This window comes from Sorex araneus, chromosome 8 (genome assembly GCF_027595985.1).
Source record: "Sorex araneus isolate mSorAra2 chromosome 8, mSorAra2.pri, whole genome shotgun sequence".
NCBI classification, from domain to species: Eukaryota; Metazoa; Chordata; class Mammalia; order Eulipotyphla; family Soricidae; genus Sorex; species Sorex araneus.
The window spans coordinates 54,130,479-54,153,031 of NC_073309.1; the positions used below are offsets into that span (position 1 = coordinate 54,130,479).

At 56.5% G+C, this 22,553-nt stretch overlaps 1 protein-coding gene across 1 annotated transcript; it reads left to right on the forward strand.

The window, feature by feature from the left end:
* On the forward strand, nt 1–14,194 carry PPP2R1A (protein phosphatase 2 scaffold subunit Aalpha). The gene is made up of 15 exons (XM_004619883.2): nt 1–170; nt 3,228–3,318; nt 5,915–6,015; nt 6,422–6,654; nt 6,910–7,057; nt 7,176–7,331; nt 8,427–8,541; nt 8,629–8,699; nt 8,808–8,942; nt 9,912–10,085; nt 10,172–10,232; nt 10,424–10,578; nt 11,146–11,288; nt 13,685–13,776; nt 13,866–14,194. Exons 1-15 carry the CDS (start codon nt 93–95, stop codon nt 13,880–13,882), a joined length of 1,770 nt encoding a protein of 589 aa, XP_004619940.1. The 5' UTR covers nt 1–92; the 3' UTR covers nt 13,883–14,194.
* The last annotated feature ends 8,359 nt before the right edge of the window (nt 14,195–22,553 follow it).

Here is a 22,553-nt window from a genome sequence, read left to right on the forward strand (position 1 = left end):
TCTTTCTTGCCTCCTCCTCCCCGCCCTGCCCCTCCCTGCCCCGTTTCAACACGGCGCTGGCCGCAGCCTGACAGGAACGGGACGGAGCCAAGATGGCGGCGGCCGATGGCGACGACTCCCTCTACCCCATCGCGGTGCTCATAGACGAGCTCCGCAACGAGGACGTTCAGGTCCGGAGGCGCTGGGGGACTTGAGGAGATGGGAAGGACCCCCGTGGGTGCGGGCGGCCCTCGCTAAGGCTCCGAGCTCGCGGGGAGTGGCGGAAGGCGGCGACGGCCAATCAGTGTTCAGCTTTCATCCGTTCGGCTCGCCGACCTCGATGAGACGGCTGTCCCCATTGGCTGTGGGCCCGGGAAGGGGTGGGAGCGAGTGCGAATTCGGAGGGTCCCGGGCCGGGCCCGGCGCGCGCGGTGGCCCCGGGCGCCGCCAACCGGGAGTGGGTTGGGGGCGCAGCGGCCGAATGGGGCCGGCGGGTGATTGGCGGCTGCCCGGAATGGAGCCGGCGCGGTGGGCAAGCCGGTGCCCTCTTCCTTGCGGGGAGGGGCCGCAGGGGCCTGCAGCCTGGTGACCCCCCTCCCCCCGCCCCCGGCTCGGGTCCTCTGCCCGGGTGGGGAGCAGAGGCGGTCACTTTGCAAATTCGCCGTCAATGGCCGAGGGGCGTGTGAGGGCTGCCGGGTCAGTTCGGGGTCCGGGACAGCTGATTCCGGCTCCGCCCGCGGACACCGCGGCCAGGGGCACTGCTCCCCGATTTCTCCCGCTTAGGGGACAGCGAGGCCCGCGCGTGGTGACCTTGTGCAAATCCCGTCCCCTCCGGTCGGCCCGGTTTTCTGTAAGATTCGGGCCGGGCTGAGCCGGGCTGATTGTGAGCCCCCACCCCCACCCCCCAGCCAGGAGGTTGCGGGGCTGCTGTAGGGTTATGGAATTACAGAACTGATGCTTCTGCACCTCAGTACCACCGCCACAGTGCCCGGGACCCTCCACCGCTGACCCTCCCTTGTCCCCCTGCCGCTGGCCTTCCACCGATGATTCTCCCTTTCCCCCCTATCACTGCCCCTCCATCACTGCCCCTCCCTTCCTCCCTTCCCATCCCCCCCGTTCCCCCCCCTGGCTCTCCACCACTGACCTTCCCTTGTCCCATCCCCCATCCAAAAAAAATGAAGTATCTATTATTGGTAGATGAACAAAATAGTGAATAAAATCCAGTGTGTTCGGCTTATAGGCTTATAGCAGGCTAGAGCAATTTTGCAAACTTCGAAAATTTATTTTAATTGAAGTAATGGTCTCTTAGGCACACAATTCCCACACCACACTCACCACCAGGGTGCCCACTGCCTCTCCCGGGCCCCAGAGTCAAACTCCAACTCAGTTTTGTGCATCTGTTCTCCCATCGTGTTGACTTTGCTCTTTGTTGCTTCCTCACTGTATATCTTTAAGTCACTGTATATCCTAAGATCTGTAGCTTTCCTTCCAGCTTCATTCAGCATAAGATTTGCTAGTTCCATTTATGCAATGCAAATTGCATGATTTAGTTCTTTTTTAGAGCTCCGTAGTACTCCATTGTGTATATATCTCACAGCTTCTTCGTCTCATTGGGCATTTGGATTGTGTCCAGATCTTGCCTATTGTACCAAGTTCGGCAATCAGCATAGGTGTGCATGTAACCTTTCACATCTGGGTTTTTGTGTTTGGGGGTAGGTGCCAAGAAGTGGGATCACTGCATCGATGGGATTTCGTTTCTAATTTTTAGAGATCTTTCATTTTCTATAGAACTGTACCAGATTCCATCCCCACCAGTGGGTGAGGGCCCCTTTGCTCAGCAGCCCCTCCAGCACTGGCTGTTTCCAGACTTTTGGATCTGAGCCATTCTCCATGGTTCTGAACCGATAAGACTCAGTGTTATCTTGTTTTGCATTTCCCTAATCATGAGTGAGATGAGCATTTTTTCATATGCCTCTTGGCCATCCGACTGTATCTTTGGGGAAATATCTGTTCATCTCTCCATGTGGGGATCGGATTGTTGGATTTTTTTGTTGTGGGGGCTTTTTTTCGTTCTTGTTTTGGGCCATACTTGGCGGTGCTCAAGGTTTACTCCTGGCTCTGTGCTCATGGGTTATTTGTGTTAGGCTTGGGAGACTGTTTAGGGTGCTGGCTATCAAAAGTGGGTCAGCCGTATGCCAGGCTAGTGCCCTCCCCACTGTGTTTTTTTCTTGGCCTTGTTAGCTTTGTTTGCTTTATAGATCTTAGTTTTTTTTTTTTTTTAAGCATAAAATCAGTTCTACAATGTCAGTCTAGGTTGGAGACTCAGTTTGTTTTGACTCAGAAAATTACTGGTTCTGTTTACTTATTTCATTGTCGGAATCATTTCGCGGTTTCTATTTGTGATTAATTTTCATTTTCAAGACATCATGGTCCAAGATGGTTGTGGATCTCTTCCTGTCTGCTTGATTTTGGGGAGATGTGTTTTGGGGCCCAGCCTGTGTCCTGTGTGTCCTGGAGAAGAGTGCTCTCAGCTAGGCCAGTGTCTCCCATCTCCCCCTTCAGGCCCAGAGTGGGGTCCCGCAGAAACAGGTGGGAGCTGGGAGGGTCTGTGGGTTGTGACAGTGACTCAGTCTCCCAGTCACGTGGGGTGGGGCTGCAGGCCCAGGTGGATGACAGGGAACACGATGCAGGAGCACCATGCGGGCCTCTGGGCCTCCTGGAGGCAGCATGCAGGGCGGGGAAGACCTGAAATAGGATCTCCAGAGCACAGCGTGCCAAGTCTGAGAGAGTCCGAGAGAAGGGGCCTGTGCTTCCTGGTGGCCGGCCAGGGAGGGTCTCGGAGGATGGAGTCAGAGGCCAGATGCCCACCACACCTGAGGCCCTTTGTGTATGTGTGGGTGCCGGGGTTGGCCCAGATGAGGCCCCCCAGGGCCCTTTCAGAGCTTCTCGTTCCCCAAAACTTTTCCTCCTGGCAGTGGGGGCTTCCGCTTCCCAGGCTCCCAGACATAGCTGCAGCCCGCTCGGTCCTGCATGCAGGAGATGGGGAGGGACGGGGCTGGGGGAGGGGCTCATGTAGGTGACAAGGGAAGAGTCGGTGTGGGGAAGTGGGAGCCACTCTTGGCCAGAGTGACAGCCCGGGAGATGCTTGGTAAGGCCGCCCACTAAAGACCGCTAGGAGGTAGTCAGTGCTTCCACACCCCTGGACCTGAACTTGCTGACCCCTCACCTTCTGTTTGCCATCTCTGCAGCTGCGTCTCAACAGCATCAAGAAGCTGTCCACCATTGCCCTGGCCCTGGGGGTCGAGCGGACCCGCAGCGAGCTCCTGCCCTTCCTCACAGGTAATGGGGGCTCCGGAGCTGCTGGGCACGGCAGGCTGCCTGGCCGGGAAGGGGACCCTGGGGCTCGGCCGCTGCATCTCTGTGCGTCGCCGGATTCACTGTGCCCATGAGATGGAGCAGGCCCCGGGAGCCATCCTTGGGACAGCCTTCCTGTCTGCAGTAGTGCTTGCCGCGTGGCCCCGGGCGCCAGGCTGTGCCCATGGCCCCACCGCGGAGTCTGGCTCAGCACACATGCGTTCTTAGAGGCCCCACTGGGAGCACGCAGGGAGGACCCGCTGGAGCACTCAGAGCAGAAGCTCAGTACGGGATGTGCCTGATGGGACGGCGGGTCAGCGGTGGGGCTCTGTGCCCTGCATTCTTCCTGCTGCCTTGACTTCCCTTCGTGGATCCGGCAGAGACTGGGCGCGATGCTCTTCCATGTGCGCCTGGGACAGGGAGGGGACACACTGGCCTCTCACTGGCAGCAGCAGCAGGGGTGGTACCAGTAACAGGAGCACAGGTGGCCCGTGGCACACAGGTGCCAGTGACCTGTCCCTGCTGGCATCTCTAGAAGGCGGGGACAGAGGTGACAGGCATTGGGCGTGGACGGGAAAGGGCGCGAGTGACTGTGGGGTGCTGTGGAGAGACTCCCAGGCTCCCTCTGCACCGAATCTGGGAGCTGAGAGATTAGGGGGTGGGGGTGGGGGGGACAAGAAGCTTGACGAGCTGAAGTGCTTGCGGTGTGGAGTGGTGAGGGTGCGGGGGGCTGAGAGGGGCGGAGGGTGACTTGGGAGGCAGTGGCAGGACTGGTCACCAGGACAGCCCGGCTCCTGTGAGGATCCGCAAGCCAGATCACACGTAAAGTGCCAGGGTCTTTACTGTGTCACGGTGTCCCTGTCCCTGGAGAGTGGAATGTAGAGGTGTTCTCTTCAGGATGTAAGCCACGTCGTCACTACTGTGAAGGCGCGTCAGAGGTGTGGGGACCTGTCTTCAGGAGGCACGTCTGAGCTGGGCTGGGCGGAGCAGCAGGGGCAGGAGTGTTGTTATGGCAGAGCCGCCCGCTGGGGCCAAGGGTCTGTTCCTGGGTGAGCCAGCTGCAGACCCCACTTTGGGGAGCACTGGCGAGGAGGATCCCAGAGACCCAGGTGTGCTGTCGCCATGCTGGGCCGTGAGGTGGCAGGCCCTGAGGCAGGGTTGCTGTGACTGTGCCAGTCCACGAGGGAGGATGACTCTGATGAAGAAACACTCCGGCTCATTTCAGCCGGGCCCTCCGACTGCTAAGGAGCAGCGGCCTGGTCAGCAGGTCACAGCGTCGGCTGCCCTGGAAGGGAAGTGGCCTGTGGGGGGGTCAGGCTGGGGAGCAGCTGGCTCTGCTCTCGAGAGCATTGGGGCATGCGCTGCCTGGACCTGACCCCAAGTCTCACAGAGGAACTGTGGGGGGCGGTTGCTTCCCACGGGCCTCTCGGGGTCAGGCTGGAGACGAGGGGGTGAAGGTGAGGGTGGGAGTGGGAGGGCCAGTGAGGAGAGCCGTGGCTCTCCTGCCAGGTGTGGGAGGGAGGAGGGCAGGTCCGGGCCAGGGGGCGGGGTCACGGGAAGAGCGGGGAGCATGGGGACCCTGCAGAAATGGGATGGGCGTGACTGTTCTCGGGTGTGACTCGCAGACCGAGGAGTCGGGACTGAAGAGTGAGTGGGGGAGTCAGGACTGCGGGTCCGCACGAGCTCTGAGTTGCTCAGAGAGGAGACAGGGAGGGTGGTGGGAGCTGCTGAGGCTGGAGCAGGCAGGTGGTGCCACAGTGGGCAGGCCGGGCTTGGGAGGAAGAAGCACGAGCTCATGCCCACCATGCTGAGCCCGTCACAGAGTGATCTGTTGCTGTGGGCCCAAGAGGGCTCTGGAAGCGAGAACAGCCCTGGTACCGTGATTGGGACTCAGAGAAGCAAAGAGGCAAAGTGAATTGTATTGTGGCATGAGCTGAGTTTGAGCCTCTCCCCACTGTGGTGAGGGTGATGGGGCATAGTTCTGACCCAGATTCAGGAGAGGGATGCGTGCCTCTCACGGCATATTGTCCAGCCAGCTGCAGGCATCCTGCGAAAGGTAGTCTCTGGCTGCAAGAGTGCTGCCACGCTCCCTCCCAAGGTGGCAAGGAGCCATCACCCCTTCTGCCTGGGAGCTCCCTGTGCTGGCACTGGGTGTCCAAGAGGGCCAGTTCTGGACTCGGATGCTTACCCCATTTTTAGGTCCCTACGGAGGAGGCTTGAGCCCAGACTGAGCCCGGCCTGCCTGTTACCTGGCACCATGGAAGGCTCACAGGCTGAGGCTCAAGATGGACATTTTTCCAGGCCCAAGAGAGGAGCTGCTCCCTGCTGAGAGCAGTGCCAGGGTTTTGCTGGGCGGGGGAGGGTGGTGAGCACCACGTCATCCAGGACAGAAGTGGGAGTAGGCCCTGCCTGACAGCTCTGCCCACTCCAGGGATGGAAGGAGGCTGAGAGTGTGGGGGAGTGGGGTGTAGGCCGTGCCTTGAGCTTGGGGCCCCTGGGAGAGTGGGGTGCAGGCTGTGTGCCCTGAGACGGGGTGCCTGGGGGACTCTGCCATGTGGGACTGACACCTTCCTGTCGGCAGACACCATCTATGATGAGGATGAAGTGCTCCTCGCCCTGGCGGAGCAGCTGGGCACCTTCACAGCTCTGGTGGGAGGCCCCGAGTACGTGCACTGCCTGCTGGTAAGTGGGGCAGGCCTGGCCACGCAGGGGCGGGGGGAGTCTCGGTGATCGGGGGCTCTTCAAGGGCAGATGAGGACTCGCTTTGATCCCGGTCTGGGACAGCATCGGATCCAGTGAGACGTGTACCAGCCGTGCACCCGGCAGTGCTTGGGCTTGGGTTGTCTGTGGTCCTGTGCCATGTCCTTCCTGCCCCTTCGTCCTTCTGTAAAAAGAGGCCCTTTGAGCCTGTCTCGGCCGCTGATTGAGGGCACCGTGGCAGGCCCTGGGAGGCCGTCAGCATAGGAGAGGCCCCCACGGAAGCCCCCTAGACCCTGCTGCGGAGTTCTTGGGGGTGTGCCCTGGATGGTGGTGGGCCCGAGTGCCGGACTTCCCGGTGCCCGTGGTGACCGGCGGTCCTGTGCCCCAGCCGCCCCTGGAGTCGTTGGCCACAGTGGAGGAGACGGTGGTGCGAGACAAGGCGGTGGAGTCCCTGCGCGCCATCTCCCACGAGCACTCGCCCTCTGACCTTGAGGCACACTTCGTGCCTCTGGTGAAGCGCCTGGCGGGCGGCGACTGGTTCACCTCCCGCACGTCGGCCTGCGGCCTCTTCTCTGTCTGCTACCCCCGCGTGTCCAGTGCTGTCAAGGCAGAGCTTCGACAGTGAGTGCCACTCTGCATCTCCAAACCCTGGCCTGGCCTTCTCATCCTGTGATTGCGTGCGCGTGTATATGTGTGTGTGTGTGTGTGTGGTGTGTGTCCCTGCCCCGGACTAAGGGCTGCTTTGCAATTTCCATCCTGGCTGAACATTGAAGGGGTGCCTGCTTGCTCAGGTCACCCTGACCAGGCCGACCCAGCAGGCTATGCCCTGCTGCCGCCCTGTGAGCTGGGGTTTCTCCTGAGCACCCCCATTCCCAGGTACTTCCGGAACCTCTGCTCAGATGACACCCCCATGGTGCGGCGGGCCGCAGCGTCCAAGCTGGGGGAGTTCGCCAAGGTGCTGGAGCTGGACAACGTCAAGAGCGAGATCATACCCATGTTCTCCAACCTGGCCTCAGACGAGCAGGTGGGGGGAGCCCGGGGCTCGCAGGCTGGTGGCCGACGGGCCTCTCCCCGGGTGGGTGGTGCCCGCCCGCCTCGCCCTGCCCGCCAGCTCGCAGGCTGAAGGGCCCTTCTCCCCCCAGGACTCGGTGCGGCTGCTGGCAGTGGAGGCGTGCGTGAACATCGCCCAGCTGCTGCCCCAGGAGGACCTGGAGGCCCTGGTGATGCCCACCCTGCGACAGGCGGCTGAGGACAAGTCGTGGCGTGTCCGCTACATGGTGGCTGACAAGTTCACGGAGGTGGGGGCCCTGGGACCCTTGGGCTCACGGCCGGGGGCCACCCTGCAGACTGGCTCCAGGACTGGGGTAGTCTGGCGGGGCCTCATTTCGGCCAACCAGGTGGAATTGTGGTGTGTTGAAAAGGGGTCCGAGGCCATGTGGCAGAGCTGGAGAGAGAGAAGAGTGGGGGGACCTGGCACTCCCCATCCTGCTGGACTTGTCTTTGCAGAGGGGGCGGGTGGGGCCAGGTGTGTGGGTGGAGCTGCCTGCCTGTGCCCACTGGGGCCAGGTCAGTCTCTCAGCTGGCCGCTCCGGGCGCCCCTCTGTGGGTTAGGGCCACCCTGAGGGTTTCCTTTCACCTCCATCCCCTACTTAGGGGCTTGGAGATTTAGGGCTCTAGTAACGTTCTGGGGTCCTGGAGGGAAGGGGAGATGAGATTAGGGATAGGAAAAAGGACACAGGTCGGTCAAGAACAGCCTGAAAGTTTAACTAGTCAGAGGGGCACCGAAGGTAAGTGGGGACTCGTGACAGAGCACCAAGCACAGAAGCACCAAACACAGAGCTAGGTGGCCAGGAGCTGGGGCAGGGGCTGACTACACAAGGGCAGCATGTGCCGCTCTGCAGGGGCAGTGGGGGGCAGTGGGGGACAGTGGGAGTGACTGGCAGGTCAGTGGGAGGGGCCAATAGGTCAGCCAGCAGGTGGGCAGACCAGTGGGAGGGGCTGCAGGAGAGCAGACCAGGTGGGTGGGGAAGGTCGCGATGCTCAGGACAGCTTCTGGCTCTGCTCGGGGCTCACTCCTGGTGGTGCTCAGGGACCCTATTTGGTCCATGGATGGAACTGGGGTGGGCCATGCAAGGCCAGTGCCAGCCCCTGTGGCGTCTGTGGCAGATTCTGCAGCTAGACCTTCTGGTTGGCTTCTGGGTCTTCAGAGGCTCTGGACTGATACTGTTGCAAGTGAGAGTAGTGACCACAGAGTCACACGTGGGGCCCCACAGAAGCCCACCCAGTTCTTTCCGTCCAGTGAGGAAACTGAGTCTCAGGCTTCAAAAGCTGCTGACCTGCATTAGGTGTCATCTGAGCCTGTGGCCTCTCACCCCCACCTTACCTGTCTACAGCTCCAGAAAGCAGTGGGACCCGAGATCACCAAGACGGACCTGGTCCCCGCCTTCCAGAACCTGATGAAGGACTGTGAGGCCGAGGTGAGGGCCGCAGCCTCCCACAAGGTCAAAGGTCGGTGCTGGCGAGTGGGGCAGAGCGAGTGGGGGCTGGGGCCCGACACTGGGCAGTGGGCTTACCTTCTGTCTGTCCCTGCCGCAGAATTCTGTGAAAATCTCTCCACGGACTGCCGGGAGAACGTGATCATGACCCAGATCTTACCCTGCATCAAGGTATTGGGTTGGTGGAAGCGCAGGGCAGGCCTGAGCCCGCTGCACTCTGGAGGACGGTTGGGGGCGCTCCTCGGGGTCCGGCTGGTGACGCCCTCCTCTCGTCCCCAGGAGCTGGTGTCGGACGCCAATCAGCACGTGAAGTCGGCGCTGGCTTCCGTCATCATGGGCCTCTCCCCCATCCTGGGCAAGGACAACACCGTTGAGCACCTCCTGCCCCTGTTCCTGGCTCAGCTGAAGGACGAGGTGAGGGTGGGCAGCGGCTAGTCCCCGCGGGCTGCATGGCCACCGCTCACTGACTGGGCCGGCAGATCCCGCCCTTCTGCCATCACAGAGGCCCTGGGCAGACCAGACAGTGAGTTTGGATCCTCGGCTACCGAACCCAGCCATGGGGCAGCCCTGAGCAGTCCCGGGTACCCCGGCCCCAGCCTCCTGGCATTCTTCCCTGTGCACCAATGTCCAGACCCGGTGGTCCCCGAGGACAGTGGCTTCAGTCCTGCCCATGGGCTGCTGTGGCCTCAGCATCCCCAGACCATCAGCATGAAGCGGGGGGATAAGGCTGGATTTAGAAGGGCCCATGTTAAAAACCAGAACCCCAAGAAGGCACCTGCCAGTGTCACCTATGTCCGTGCAGTTGGGGACTCATGGAACAGGGTGATGCTGACCAGGCGTTGGGCGACAGTCTCTCTCCAGAGATAAGAGACAGTGCTATCTCTTCAACCTCAGAGACACTGACGAGAGGGTAATCCTGGGGACTTGCAATGGGACAGTCCTTTGGGACGTGCCAAGTTCGGACACTGGAGACAGGACTAGTCCAACCCTTTATTGCCCATCAGCTTATGGGGGTCACAGACTCATCTCCCCTCTCTGCAACCCCCACAACTTCCTGCCATCCGGAGGTCTGCTCCCCGGTGGGGCCCTGATGAACTCTGTTCACGAGCCTTTCTCGAGTGTGCTTCTCGTGAGGGGTGTCGTGGGGCGTGTGGGCCTGTAGCCTGCCTGCGTCGGCTTCCCACATTGCTTCCTCTCTTCCCAGCTGTGTGTGCTGGCGCCTTCTGGGGGCGGAAGCTCTGGAGGCACAGGGTACCCCTCAGGGTGCCTGGGGGTGGGGGTGGCGAGAAGTCCGGGCTGGCTCCAACCGTCTCTGGAGGCTGGCGGGTGTCCCCCTGCCCCAGGGCCACTCTGAGCTCCCCCCCCATCCCCCGCTCTCTGCAGTGCCCTGAGGTGCGGCTCAACATCATCTCCAACCTGGACTGTGTCAACGAGGTGATCGGCATCCGGCAGCTGTCGCAGTCGCTGCTGCCTGCCATCGTGGAGCTGGCTGAGGACGCCAAGTGGCGCGTGCGACTGGCCATCATCGAGTACATGCCCCTGCTAGCCGGGCAGCTGGTGCGTGGGCTGGCGGGCCCTGGGGGAGGGGGCTCAGAGCCACCTCACGCAGTCAGCTGCCCTGACCGCCCCTCTGGGCCCCGCAGGGCGTGGAATTCTTCGATGAGAAGCTGAACTCGCTGTGCATGGCCTGGCTCGTGGACCATGGTGAGTGCCTGGACAGGTGGAGTTGGCTGCCCCGAGTGGGCACCCTGGGGGCGGCCCCTGTGGGAATCACTCATTGTCTCCCTCAAGTCCTTTCCTGGGCACATCACTTTACTTCCGGGTGTGGGGGAGCTGTGGGTGTGCTGCAGGGGGGACCCCTTGCCAGGCCTTGGCATGCGTCCCTGCCCCCACAGTCTATGCCATCCGCGAGGCCGCCACTAGCAACCTGAAGAAGCTGGTGGAGAAGTTCGGGAAGGAGTGGGCCCACGCCACGATCATCCCCAAGGTCCTGGCCATGTCCGGGGACCCCAACTACCTGCACCGCATGACGACGCTCTTCTGCATCAATGTGAGCCACCTGCCCGGCCTGGGGGGTGACCTCTCACTGCCCCGGCTTCATCCCCGAGCACAGCCAGTATCAGTCTGAGCCCCTCAGGCTGTGGCCCCAGATGATCCGGGGTGCCAGGAGGGGGCCCAGGGGGTTGTAGGCCCGGGTTCGGGGCTTCCGGAAGCACGGCGGGGGTGGGGGGGCGCCAGGCCTCGTTCCGCTGGGAGGAGGTGTGGCGGGGCCACTGCACAGAGCTCGGGTGAGTCTGCTCTCTAGAAATGCGCCCGCCTGCCCCCTCACAAGTGCCCCAGAACCTGACAGTGGGAGAGAGATGTGAGAAGTCACATGATTCTGTGCAGAGTGGTGCTTTGGAGCTCCCGGATTCGGGGGAGAGCCGTGCCTGGGGTGGTGGGTCCAGTCAGTCTCAACTGGGCACTGTGGGGCAGGAAGACATGTGAGGAGCAGGGGCTCCCAGGAGGGGACACTTGGGCTTGAGGGGGCCGGTTCTTTGGGCTCTGGGTGGACAGTGGGGCCAGGGAGATAGCTCCCTGTGATCATCTTGTGCTCCTGCTATTGCCCACTGTCCAGGTGCTGTCTGAGGTCTGTGGACAGGACATCACCACCAAACACATGCTGCCCACAGTCCTGAGAATGGCCGGAGATCCTGTCGCCAATGTCCGTTTCAACGTGGCCAAATCCCTGCAGAAGATTGGGCCCATCCTGGACAGCAGGTGAGCCTGCCTGGGGCTGGGCCTTGGAAGGCAGAGGGAGTGCCCTGCCGGGGCTCGGCACTGCTCTTGCCTTGGGATACCTTTGGCCTGTCTGGTCCCTGCGATGTCCTCGGAGAGTGAGTCCATGTGGCCGTGAGCATGGACACTCCTGAGCCTGGGGCAGGGTTATAAAACATGCATCCGATCATGGGTCTGGCTTATCAGGCGCCTGAAACCCCATCTCAGGAGTCAGTTACTGAACATTGGCCCCCCCAGTGAGAATCGGAACCATGTGAACTGAGAGACTTAACTGTGGTGCTTCCGGGTGGGACAGCCCAGACTCCTCAGGGCAGGGCCACTCAGCATGGACAGGTGCCTTCCTGAAGAATGGCTATCAGGGGCCACCGCACAGTGGGTAGGGTGTCGGCCTTGCACGTGGCTGACCTGGTTCGATCCTCAACATTCCTAAAGGTCCCCAAGCACTGCCAGGAGTAATTCCTGAGTGCAGAGCCAGGAATAACCCCTGAGCATCGCTGGGTGTGACCCAAAAGGAAAAAAAAAAAGAATGGCTGTCAGCTTTGGAATTGACGTGAAAATGCAGAGATCCGATAACACCGAGATGACCCAGCCAAGGCTGCAGACTCAGGGTGACACACTGTAAATGTTTGCGCAGCAGAATTCCAGGACTCAGAATGGAGACCGGAAATAGATTCTGGAAAATGTGGCCAGCCTTGTAGGGGGTGGGTGTTTTTCATAGTGGCTCGGGGAGTGGGATGTCCAGCTGGAGGAAACACCCACCATCTCTGTGTGGAAACAAACTAGATAAAGTCTCATCAGAGGAGGGGAAAAAAAAAAGATTTTAGAAGAAGACGTAGAAAATTGTCCTGACTTCCGGTAGCACAGATGGTCAGCCAGCTCCCGAAGGTGGGTGAGCTGCCTCTGAAGATGATGAAGGCCTCGCCAGGAGACAGGATCTCAGGAATCAAGCTGTGGCAGGGCTGAGGCGGGGTGTGGGGGTCGGCAGTTTAGCTGACTCAGGACTTAGCCAGGGCACCTAGGTGCCCCTCAGTGGGACAAGGGATGCCCTGGAAAGTCGGGAGCAGATTGAGACTCGTGCGGGTGCTTGCAGAGATGTCAAGAGCCTGTGGCAGGGTGCACCCTCGGGAAACACCTCCAGAGATAAGCGTGACTCACTCACTGGCACAGTCGGGGGTAGTTTGGTAGGGCAGCTACACAGTTCACGTGGCAGAGAAGACTGGGACGAGCAAACACAGTTCCCTCCTCAAATGTGGGAGAAGCCATCCGCCAGGTGGGCACCATCCGTGAGCGCACCCCCCACAGAGCCGAGGCTGTTGAGTAGTTGTGTCGAAAGTAGGTTCACGGTGGGCTTGTTCACCTGAGCCACAGCAGGGAAGCCAGCACGTCCCCATGGGTTCAGCTGCCAAGCACCGTGTGGCCCCTGGTACTGCGCTGGCCCTAAACCCAGCAAACAAGTGCACAGAGCAGATGACTTGCTGTTTGTTCAGAGTGTGTGTGTGTGTGTGTGTGTGTGTGTGTGTGTGTGTGTGTGTGTGTGTGTAGAGGGAGGGAGGGAGGATGGGTGGGTGTAGAGAGTTGTGCTCTATTGAGCCCATGTCTTGATGCAGACTCTGGAAGATGTACCCTGCAGTTTAAATAAATTTTTATTTTTGGTTTTTGGGCCACACTCAGCAGTGTTCAGATACTGCTCTTGGACTCTGGGCAGAGCTTGGGGGGGTGTATGACACGGTGAGGACCGCACTCAGCTCTCCCCACAGCCCTGCCATTCTAGCCCTTGTTTAGAAGTTGGTGAGATTTATCTTGGAGTGAGGACAGGGCGGGCAGGCCGGGGGCTGCCCTCGTATATCCCTCAGTGTCTGTCTGGAAACAGCCCCGCGCAGAGGGCCACTCTCCTCCCCCTGGGGGGCTCTTGCCGGGGGTTGCTTGGGTGAGGGCAGCCGAGTGGGGCCGTATCTGACATTTGGGCGCTGCCCATCAGCTGCACTTAGGCCCGTGCTTGTGGGTGCGTGTGCAGCAGAGACGGTCTCTGCGCAGGAGAAACCAGACTCTGATTGGCTTTATGGGGGTATCTGGAACCCAGCCCTTACTTTCTCGAGCAGTGTGACTTAAGATCCGTTCCGTCTGTGTCTTCACCGAGTCCAGGCCCTGGTGGGGGCAGCTGATGACCTGGGGTGCCATGCGCCCACATGCCCTGCACGGTTGGCCTCAGAGAATGTTCGGCGTCCCTGTGCTGAGCTGAGACTTGTGGTTTCTGGGAGGCTGAACCCACTTTCCTAAACCATTTGGCGTGTCCTGTGCCCTGCCAAATCTGTCCTGGCTTCTGAGCATCGGGGTCTGCCCAGCTCAGCCTCACTCGCCCTGGCCTCCCCTCCCCCCAGCACCCTGCAAAGCGAGGTGAAGCCCATCCTGGAGAAGCTGACCCAGGACCAGGATGTGGACGTCAAGTACTTCGCTCAGGAGGCTCTGACGGGTGAGCGCCAAGGTGGCGGGCGGTGGGCGGTGGGCGGCGGGTGCCGGAGGAGCAGGAACACCCTTCTGACGGCTTGTCCCATCCCCCAGTTCTGTCCCTCGCCTGATGCTGGAAGAGGAGCCAGCGCCGGCCTCTGGTGCCCGCCCTTCCCCGGGCCCTTCGCGGGAGACGGTGCGGGGCTGCCGCTTCCTGTGCATGGTCTGACCCAGGCCCCACCCCAGCACGGTTCTTCCTCCCTGGCCGAGGCCCAGGGCATCTGCATCAGAGGATGCCAGCACTCAGCCTGCGGCTGTAGGGGCCCCTCTCCCTGTCACCTCCCCACCCCCCTCAGTGGTATTTTTGTGTTGACTGTGCCGTTTTTATGTTATTCCTCCACATCCCTCTTTTCTCAGAGAAATAAAGGTCTAGAAGGAGCTGGTCCCTGGGTGCCTCGTCCTGTGGATTCACTCCGGGGGAGAGTTCTCCCGGGGCCAGGGGGCTCCCTGGGCATCAGGTCCAGCTGGACCAAGCCCTGCTCCATCGATGTCCAGCCATGGCCCAGCCGGGCTACTCTGCTCGGAGGCCGCTGTGAAGACCGAGTGAGTTCACTCACGCACAGTGGGTGACGGGCCAGGACGGCTGCTCAGAGGACACCCTGGACGCCGTGTGTCCCGCGGGAGCCTGGGCTCACGGGACTGCGGGGGCTGAACGCGCCTGCCGGCCCTCGGTATCTGCCTGCTGTTCTGTACAGCCATCTTCATTTGGAAAGTGTGTTTTGAGGGGTGGGGGGCAGATGGGGCACTAGGGCCACAGCCAGCGGTTCCTGAGATTGGAGCTGGGGCAGCTGCTGCCACCTTGTGCCAGGCATGTGCTGTCTCCTGAGACAGCAGTGCAGTGAGTCTGAGCTGGGCCCTTGTGGCCTGATGGGAGCATTTCCCAGTGTCCCTGGGGATCTGGTGTGTGGCTGGACTAGGTCTGGCCAGCAGTGTGTGGACGGTGGTTCCACCTTGCATCCTGGCTGATCACAAGAGAGCCAGTGCAGCTGCTGGGGAATAGGGTGGAGGGGTTGGTGTGTGTGTGGGGGGAGCTCAGTGAGGCCCTGGGCCTCTGCCTTACTCATCTTGGTCAGTCAGATGAGAGATGCAGGTGGGAGGCTGGGCTCTGACAGTAAGAGGGAAGTGGCCAGTCTGCTCAGAGACTGTGTGCTAAAAGGAGGCACAGGGCCGTGCCGGACCTCCTGTCAGTAAGTATGCTGTGAGCCCCATGCCCAGGAGGGAAGAGGAAAGCGTCATACAGGCCAGCTGGGCGCCGAAGCAGAAGGGGGACAGAGGTGGAGGGAAGTGGACACTAGTGACGTGGTGGGAGTGGGGACCTGCACCGGAGGTTCAGCTGCGAGTGACTATAATTCACAGTGATGACGTTCTCATAAGCAGTATGTTTGACTAAAGCAATATGCTTGAGGCAACAACTGAGTATGTCTTAGAACTGAATATCCAGAAACGTATATTTTTAACTATTTGGGCTTATGACCATGGGGTTTCCTGTGTATCACGATGGCGAAGGACAGCCTGGGTGCAGGTGTCGTCTCCTGCAGAAAGGGCCTCACAGCCGGGAGACAAAAGAATGTTTGTGGTATAAAAGAGTCATCCCGTTCTCATCGTTAAATAAAGACACACAGGAGGAGAGTGTGTGGGAACACACGGAGGAGCTCACCAGGACCAGGATTCTGTGGGTGGTTCTGGGCTCAGCTGAGGGTCTACAGGCAACAGTATTCTGTGAAGGTGTTGGACTCTTTGCTTGTATTGGTAGAGCAAGAAAATGGAGCCACTGGCCCAAACTGAACACAGAAAAAGACACTTCATGGAATACAATTAATGCCGAGTATACAGGGCCATCAGCGTCCTCAATGTAGGCCGCGTGACAGGTGCCCCCAATCTCTTTCACTTGTGATGTTTCTCATGCTCCGCGTGTTAGGTACATACACGCATACATACAAAATGTCACAGGAGAAATGAGATTAACACACAGAGAGGATCCAGCAGGGGGAAACAGAGCTCGTGACGCAGTGGGAGGCTTTGACTTTCAGCTCCTTCCAGCAGGAGTCCCTGGGGAGGACGGTAATGGCCTGGACGATACTCAAGAGGAGGTCACGATGCTCACTCTGAATACACACAGGGTCACATCCCAAACCACTGAGGGGCGTGTCAGCCAAAAGTCGCATTGACTTACGGGACTCCTTTTGAGAGAATGGCCTAAGAGTTGGATAGCATCAGTTATAGTGCCTGAGAATCGGGTGGACGGTCCTTGCCAGCCTCCAGCACACGAAAGGGACAGGTAGTGGCAGAGAAGAGAGAAGTGCCCCAGTGCTCCCACGAGTGGCGACTCCTACTCCCACGGACCTCCCTGAAGGGGATTCGCATCCACACGCTGTTACCAGGCAGAGGGCAGCATGCGTTCTCCACTCTGGAAGGCTCATTAATGACACCTGACACCAACAATAAGGTGGATTCTGTGCTCTTGTGCAGTTCCCAAGGACTACACGAGGCAAAAAGATTATATGAGATAAAATGCTGTTGACCGGGTTAAGTATTCATGTACCAGCACAAAGAACAGGAGGCAGGACGCCTTGTCATGGGAATAAAAGGAAACTAATGTTAGAACAATTTAGCACTGTCTCCCCCCACTCAGATCAATCCGGAATATGAATCATGAAGTCTTTTTTAGGAGATTTTTTTCCTGAAGACTTAATCAGACTGTATCACTTGATAGAGAAAAATATTAAGGATATACAAATGACAAAAATATTAAAATGAAAACGGGTGCCAGGGAGTAGTATGGTACAGGGGTGTTTGACCCATTGCTTCCATTGCTGGGGCCCCAACTGCGCATGTTCTCTGAGGCTCCCTGGAGTGATTCCTGAGTGCGGAACCAGGAGTAAGCCTTGAGCACAGCTTAGTGTGACCCCAAAATTAAAAATATACCAGGAATTGGTTCTCCTAAAGTCAGACACCTCGAGGGTAAGGGGAAGTCAGGAAGAGAAGAGCAAGGGAGAGACGAGAGATGGGAAGCAGAGAGAACAAGAGAGGTTCATATTTTACTGAAAAAACAATTTTGGGTATTTTGCGGGGGGGTGTGGGGCCAACCCAGTAGTGCTCAGGGATCATTCTTGGAAGGCCACAGGGGACCCTGTGCAATGCCAGGGACTAACTCTGGGTTGCTGTATTCAGGACAATTGCCTTACCCACTGTGAATCTCTGTGTAATTTTTAAGTGAAAAATTTGCTAAGCAAAAACAGGGCTGGAGAGATGTCTTGCCCGCACATCCAACCAGGATTAGATACTCCCCACCTCTCAAGGGACCCGAGGACCTCCAGGACTGTTCCATGGGTGAAAAGCTAGGAGCACGACCTAAGCAACGCTAGGCGTGGTCCATAAACAACAAAGCTACACTTAACAGCAGGAGTTAGGGGTAAGGGGATGAAGGTGGTTCCTGTGAATGCACCTCAGCTGCCGTTTCTCTACACATGAGGGCAATGTGGTGCTCCGGTCAGACCCTGCGTTCCGACATGGGCTGTAGCAAGGACTTGGCGATGCTGTCCTGAAATTCAGCAGAAAACGGCCCTAAAGGGGTCACAGTAATAGGGCTGGGGAGGGCGCTTGCCTTGTGCATGGCTGACCTGTTCTCTCTCCCCTAGGTTCCCAGGCATTGCAGGAGTAATTCCTGAGTGCAGAGCCAGGAGTGACCCAGGGCATTGCTAGGTCAGACCGCCCAAAACAACAGGAACAAAAGCTATCCAGAAAGTGTGTACTGTTGCTCTAATACTGCTGCTGATTTGAAAGAATGTCACAATATTTTTTAAAAATTTTATTGAATCACCGTGAGATAGTTACAAGCTTTCATGTTTGGGTTACAGTCTCATAATGATCAAACACCCATCCCTCCACCAGTGCACATTCCCCACCACCAATATCCTGGGTATACTCCCCTTTCCCACCCTCCTCCTGCCTCCACGGCAGACAATATTCCCCATACTCTCTCTCTAATTTTGGGCATTATGGCTTGCAACACAGACACTGAGAGGTCATCATGTTTGGTCCATTATCTACTTTCAGCATGCATCTCTCATCCCAACTGGTTCCTCCAGCCATCATTTTCTTTTTTTTTTTTAATTTATTTATTTTTAATTAGTGAATCACCATGAGGGTACAGTTACAGATTTATACATTTTTGTGCTCATGTTTCCCCCATACAAAGTTTGAGAACCCATCCCTTGACCAGTGCCCATTCTCCACCACCGGTACACCCAACATCTCTCCTACCCTCCCCAATCCCATCTCCCCCCACCCCACCCTGCAATGAGTCCAGCCATCATTTTCTTAGTGATCCCTTCTCTATTCCATCTGCCCTCTCTCCTCCGATCATGAAGCAGGCTTCCAGCTATGGGGCAATCCCCCTGGCCCTTGTGTCTACTGTTCTTAGGTGTCAGCCTCATGTGATGTTATTCTATACTCCACAAATGAGTGCAGTCCTTCTATGTCTGTCCCTCTCTGACTCATTTAACTTAGCATGATACTCTCCATGTCTATCCACTTATAAGCAAATTTCATGACTTCATCTCTCCTAACAGCTGCATAGTATTCCATTGTGTAGATGTACCAGAATTTCTTTAACCAGTCATCTGTTCTAGGGTATTTGGGTTGTTTCCAGATTTTGGCTCTTGTGGACAGTACTGCAATGAACATACAGGTACAGATGTCATTTCTACTGTGCTTTTTTGCATCCCCGGATATATTCCCAGAAGTGGTATTGTGGGGTTATATGGAACCTCAATTTCTAGTTTTTGAAGGACTGTCCATATTGTTTTCCAGAAAGGCTGGACCAGTCAGCGTTCCCACGAATAGTGAAGGAGCCTCCGTTTTTCCCCACATCCAACCAGCACTGGTTGCTTTTGTTCTTTTGAATGTGTGCTAGTTCTCTGTGGTGTGAAATGATATCTCATTGTTGTTTTGATTTGAATCTCCCTGATGACTAGTGATGTGGAGCATTTTTTTATCTGCCTTTTGGCCATTTGTACTTCTTTTTTGAGGAAACTTCTGTTCGTTTCTCCCCATTTTTTGATGGGGTTGGAGGTTTTTTTTTTTTTTTTTTTTAATACAATCCTACTAGTGTCTTGTATATCCTGGATATTAATCCCTTATCAGATGAGTATTGGGTAAATATTCTTTCCCATTCTGGAATGTCACAAAAATTATTGTTTATACTCTCCTGGGCAGAGCCAGTCGTGGGGCACTAAAAGCCAGTAGACTGGGGGCTGGAGCGATAGCACAGCGGTAGGGCGTTTGCCTTGCACACGGCTGACCCGGGTTCGGTTCTCAGCATCTCTTATGGTCCCCTGAGCACCGCCAGGAGTTAATTCCTGAATATGAGCCAGGAGTAACCCCTGAGCATTGCTGGGTTTGACCCAAAAAGCATAAATTAAAAAAAAGCCTGCAGATTGGAAGCTGCTGTCGGTGATGCCCACAGGGAGCTCTCCAGGACCAGGCCCCCGTGGATGCACCCACACCCTCTTGCTCTGATCTGCCTCGGGAGTGGGTAGGGGAGGGAGGAGGAAGTTGGCCCACGTGAGGTAAGGGAAGGAGAGTCAAAGTCACTGGCAGGGGCATGGAGCTGGGGTGTGCAGAGAGCACCAAGGAGAGAGTGTCCGAGGGCATTTCCATTCCAGGCCCGACTGTCCCACTGGCGGTGCCACTGTCCCTCACCCTTGCAGCATGTGTGGCTCCCCTTCTGTGCGTTCTTCACACACTTGTGCCTTGTTCTCAGTCCTGTTGTGTTAATACAGGCCAATTTGACACTCCCTGGGGCTCACGGGACTGAAGAGAGCCCCATTCCTGGTGGGTCAGGAGCTCCCCTCTTCCCCCTCCACCACCCTGAAGCTTTAGCTACAGCCACATCTGAGTCCGCACCCAGTTGGAGACAGACCACATTCTGTTTCAATCCCAGTGTTGCAACCCGGCTTTTGCGGTATAAGTATTGCCATCGGAACATCTTGTCTGAGACTCCCTCCCTCTGTTCAGTGACCTTTTGAGAGACCAGGCAAGTGAGTGTGTATTTCCCCACCAGTCCTAATGCCTCTCAGCTCTGGGGCTTCTGTTTACAATGATAACAAAGAGACAGTTTCTGAATAGAATCTCACCTGCAAGAGCTCAGGCTCAGGGCTCAAGGCAGCTGCACATAGGCCGAATGTGGTCCTCCGCACCTCATGACCAAGGCAATGTGGGGTGTTGCCCCGTAGCCCTGAGCACTGACATGGTGGCTCTCATATGCCCTGCACCTTGTGAGGCCTGAGAAGCAGCATGTGACTGGACCTCATGGCCAAGTAACACCTTCAGGCTCCCCTTGACCCTGAGCAACGCGTGAGGTGGGGATTGCCCTTTTATCAGTATAATACAACCCAGAACAGAGGCACCAGCCCTCTCAGATACAGCAAATCCCAGATTACAGGCATCTCCCAAGTCAATATAATCCCGGCATAGAAGCATCACCCACGTTGCCAAGGTATCACACCCGGAATAGAGACATCACACATGAAATAGCTACACCCAGGGTCCTGGAATCTCCAGGTTCTCTTGAACTTGGGGATGGGCGACCTTTCCCCATTTCCCTGTCTTTCCTGGATCCTGGTAGTCATGCCCACAAACTGCCTTCAGCACCATAAAACCTCATTAACGGCCATGATCCAGAGACTCACAAATAAATCTTAGAAGCGAGCCACAAGCTGCAGAGATGCTTCTGGATCCCAAAGTTATTTCCAGTTGTATCATCCTATTTAAAATTTTAGAATCCCTGAAATGTGCAGCCCCATTGCAGCCTCTTGAGATTTCATACTCTACTGCACTGAAGTATCGAGTAGCACACCACATTTGATGGGGTTAAGGCAATCAATCTCGATCCAAAAATAAATATTAGCACACAAGACTCAACATTAACAACATGTTAGTAATATCATATGCAAAGCTTTTTTTTTTTTTTGCTTTTTAGGTCACACCTGGTGATGCACAGGGGTTACTCCTGGTTCTACACTCAGGAATTACTCCTGGCGGTGCTCAGGAGATCATATGGGATGCTGGGATTCGAACCCGGGTCGGCCGCGTGCAAGGCAAACACCCTACCCACTGTGCTATCGCTCCAGCCCCTCATATGCAAAGCTTTAATGGTTCTAGGATGAGATACAACAATCTTCACATATTTTCCTACACAAAAACATTTTGGGGATTATTTTTAGTGCTTTTAAAAAATCATTTAAAATCATTTTTCATGACAAGTAGCACAAAATAAATTATTTGGGACCTGTTTTGGGGGGAGAGCTTGGGTGGTGGTGTTAAAATTAAAAATAATGGTGGTGGGTAGGTGTTCAAGGGTGGAACCCAGGCTCCTTACATATAAAGCATACATTCAGGCCCTTGAGCTATCTCCTCAAGCCATTGTGTTGTTATTTTTTCTCTCGAGTGTTAAGCATTATTAAAAATGCAAAAACTAATGAAACCTTATTGATCTTGTATGAATCTTGAGCACATACGGAGCAATGTGTATGTCTGTGTGTCTTTTACCTATTCTTGATAACTGAGTAGATGCTAAAGGATATAAAGATTCAGGGTAGGCACTGCAGGATGTGGCCTCCAACCCCCCCCACCCCCAGAAAAAAAAGGATTCAGAATGGGTAAATAGGTATGGCATAACCAGTTTGTGCTCTCCTTAAACTGAAAATAGAGATTAAACTTAAGATGAGGGGTCTTCTTTGGGGGTGTGGCTAGGGAGATAGTGCAGTGATTAAAATGGTTGTATTGCATGTGACTGACTCCTAAATGCTGATACCACCTGGTTCCCTAAGTATTGCCAGAAGTGACTCTAGCACCACTGGGTGTCGTCCCAACCCCCTAGTCCAAATTCGAATATTAGGGAACAAACTGCTTAAAATATACCAACTTTTTAGATTCTTCTAGTCTAGATCAGTTTTCTTCAATCTGACCTAGACTGGTCCTCAGACTGGTGCTGGTCCACAGGTGTAGAAAGGTTGAGTACAACCTTGGCTATAACTACCTGTCCTGAAGCTACATGCAGGAAAGGTGCCAGTCTCCAGTGTAAAAGGTTGAACCCAGGATCTATCTTAACATAGTGTCGATTTGTAATCCTGATATGTGATTGCCATCTAGTGGATATAGATGCCCTTGCACTGAGAATAAAGGTCAGTCACCTGCCCTTTGCACTGCAGAGCCTGGAAAGCTCCCTTTGGCGTATTCAATATGCCAAATACAGTAACAATAACAGGTCGCATTCCCCTGACCCTGAAAGAGCCTCCAACACGGCACCGTTTGGAAGGATGAGTAAGGAAGGAGAGGCTGCTTAACTCTCAGGGTTGGGAAAAATGGAGATGTTGCTGGCACCCGCTCGAGCAAATTGATGAACAACAAGATGACAGTGATACAGTGATACAGTGACAGAACTTTATGAAAATAAAATTGCAGAGAAAAAGCCCACAGGGTCCAGAGGGTACCAACAAAGCATAATGTGTTGAACACATGTCTTCATGCTTTGGACTCTTTAGCCTTTGAGTCCACTCTCTGGGACCATAAGCCCCCAGCCACCACTGCTGGGCAGAGCCCCTGAGGCTCCTAGTGCCCTGCAGAGAGACAGGTGCCCCCTACCTGTAGTTCCTACCTTAGACACCGACCTCCAGGCCGGGCATCTCATGCCAAGGTTCCCTGCCTGTGGTCCCTGGGCCTGACACTGCTGGGGAGGCC

Bases quoted from the DNA above. Each gene is read 5' to 3' on its own strand.
- PPP2R1A (XM_004619883.2), top strand. From the start codon at position 93: ATGGCGGCGGCCGATGGCGACGACTCCCTCTACCCCATCGCGGTGCTC. The intron at 8,542-8,628 runs GTCGGTGCTGGC...TCCCTGCCGCAG, and splicing joins AGCCTCCCACAAGGTCAAAG to AATTCTGTGAAAATCTCTCC. The intron at 8,943-9,911 runs GTGAGGGTGGGC...CGCTCTCTGCAG, and splicing joins TGGCTCAGCTGAAGGACGAG to TGCCCTGAGGTGCGGCTCAA.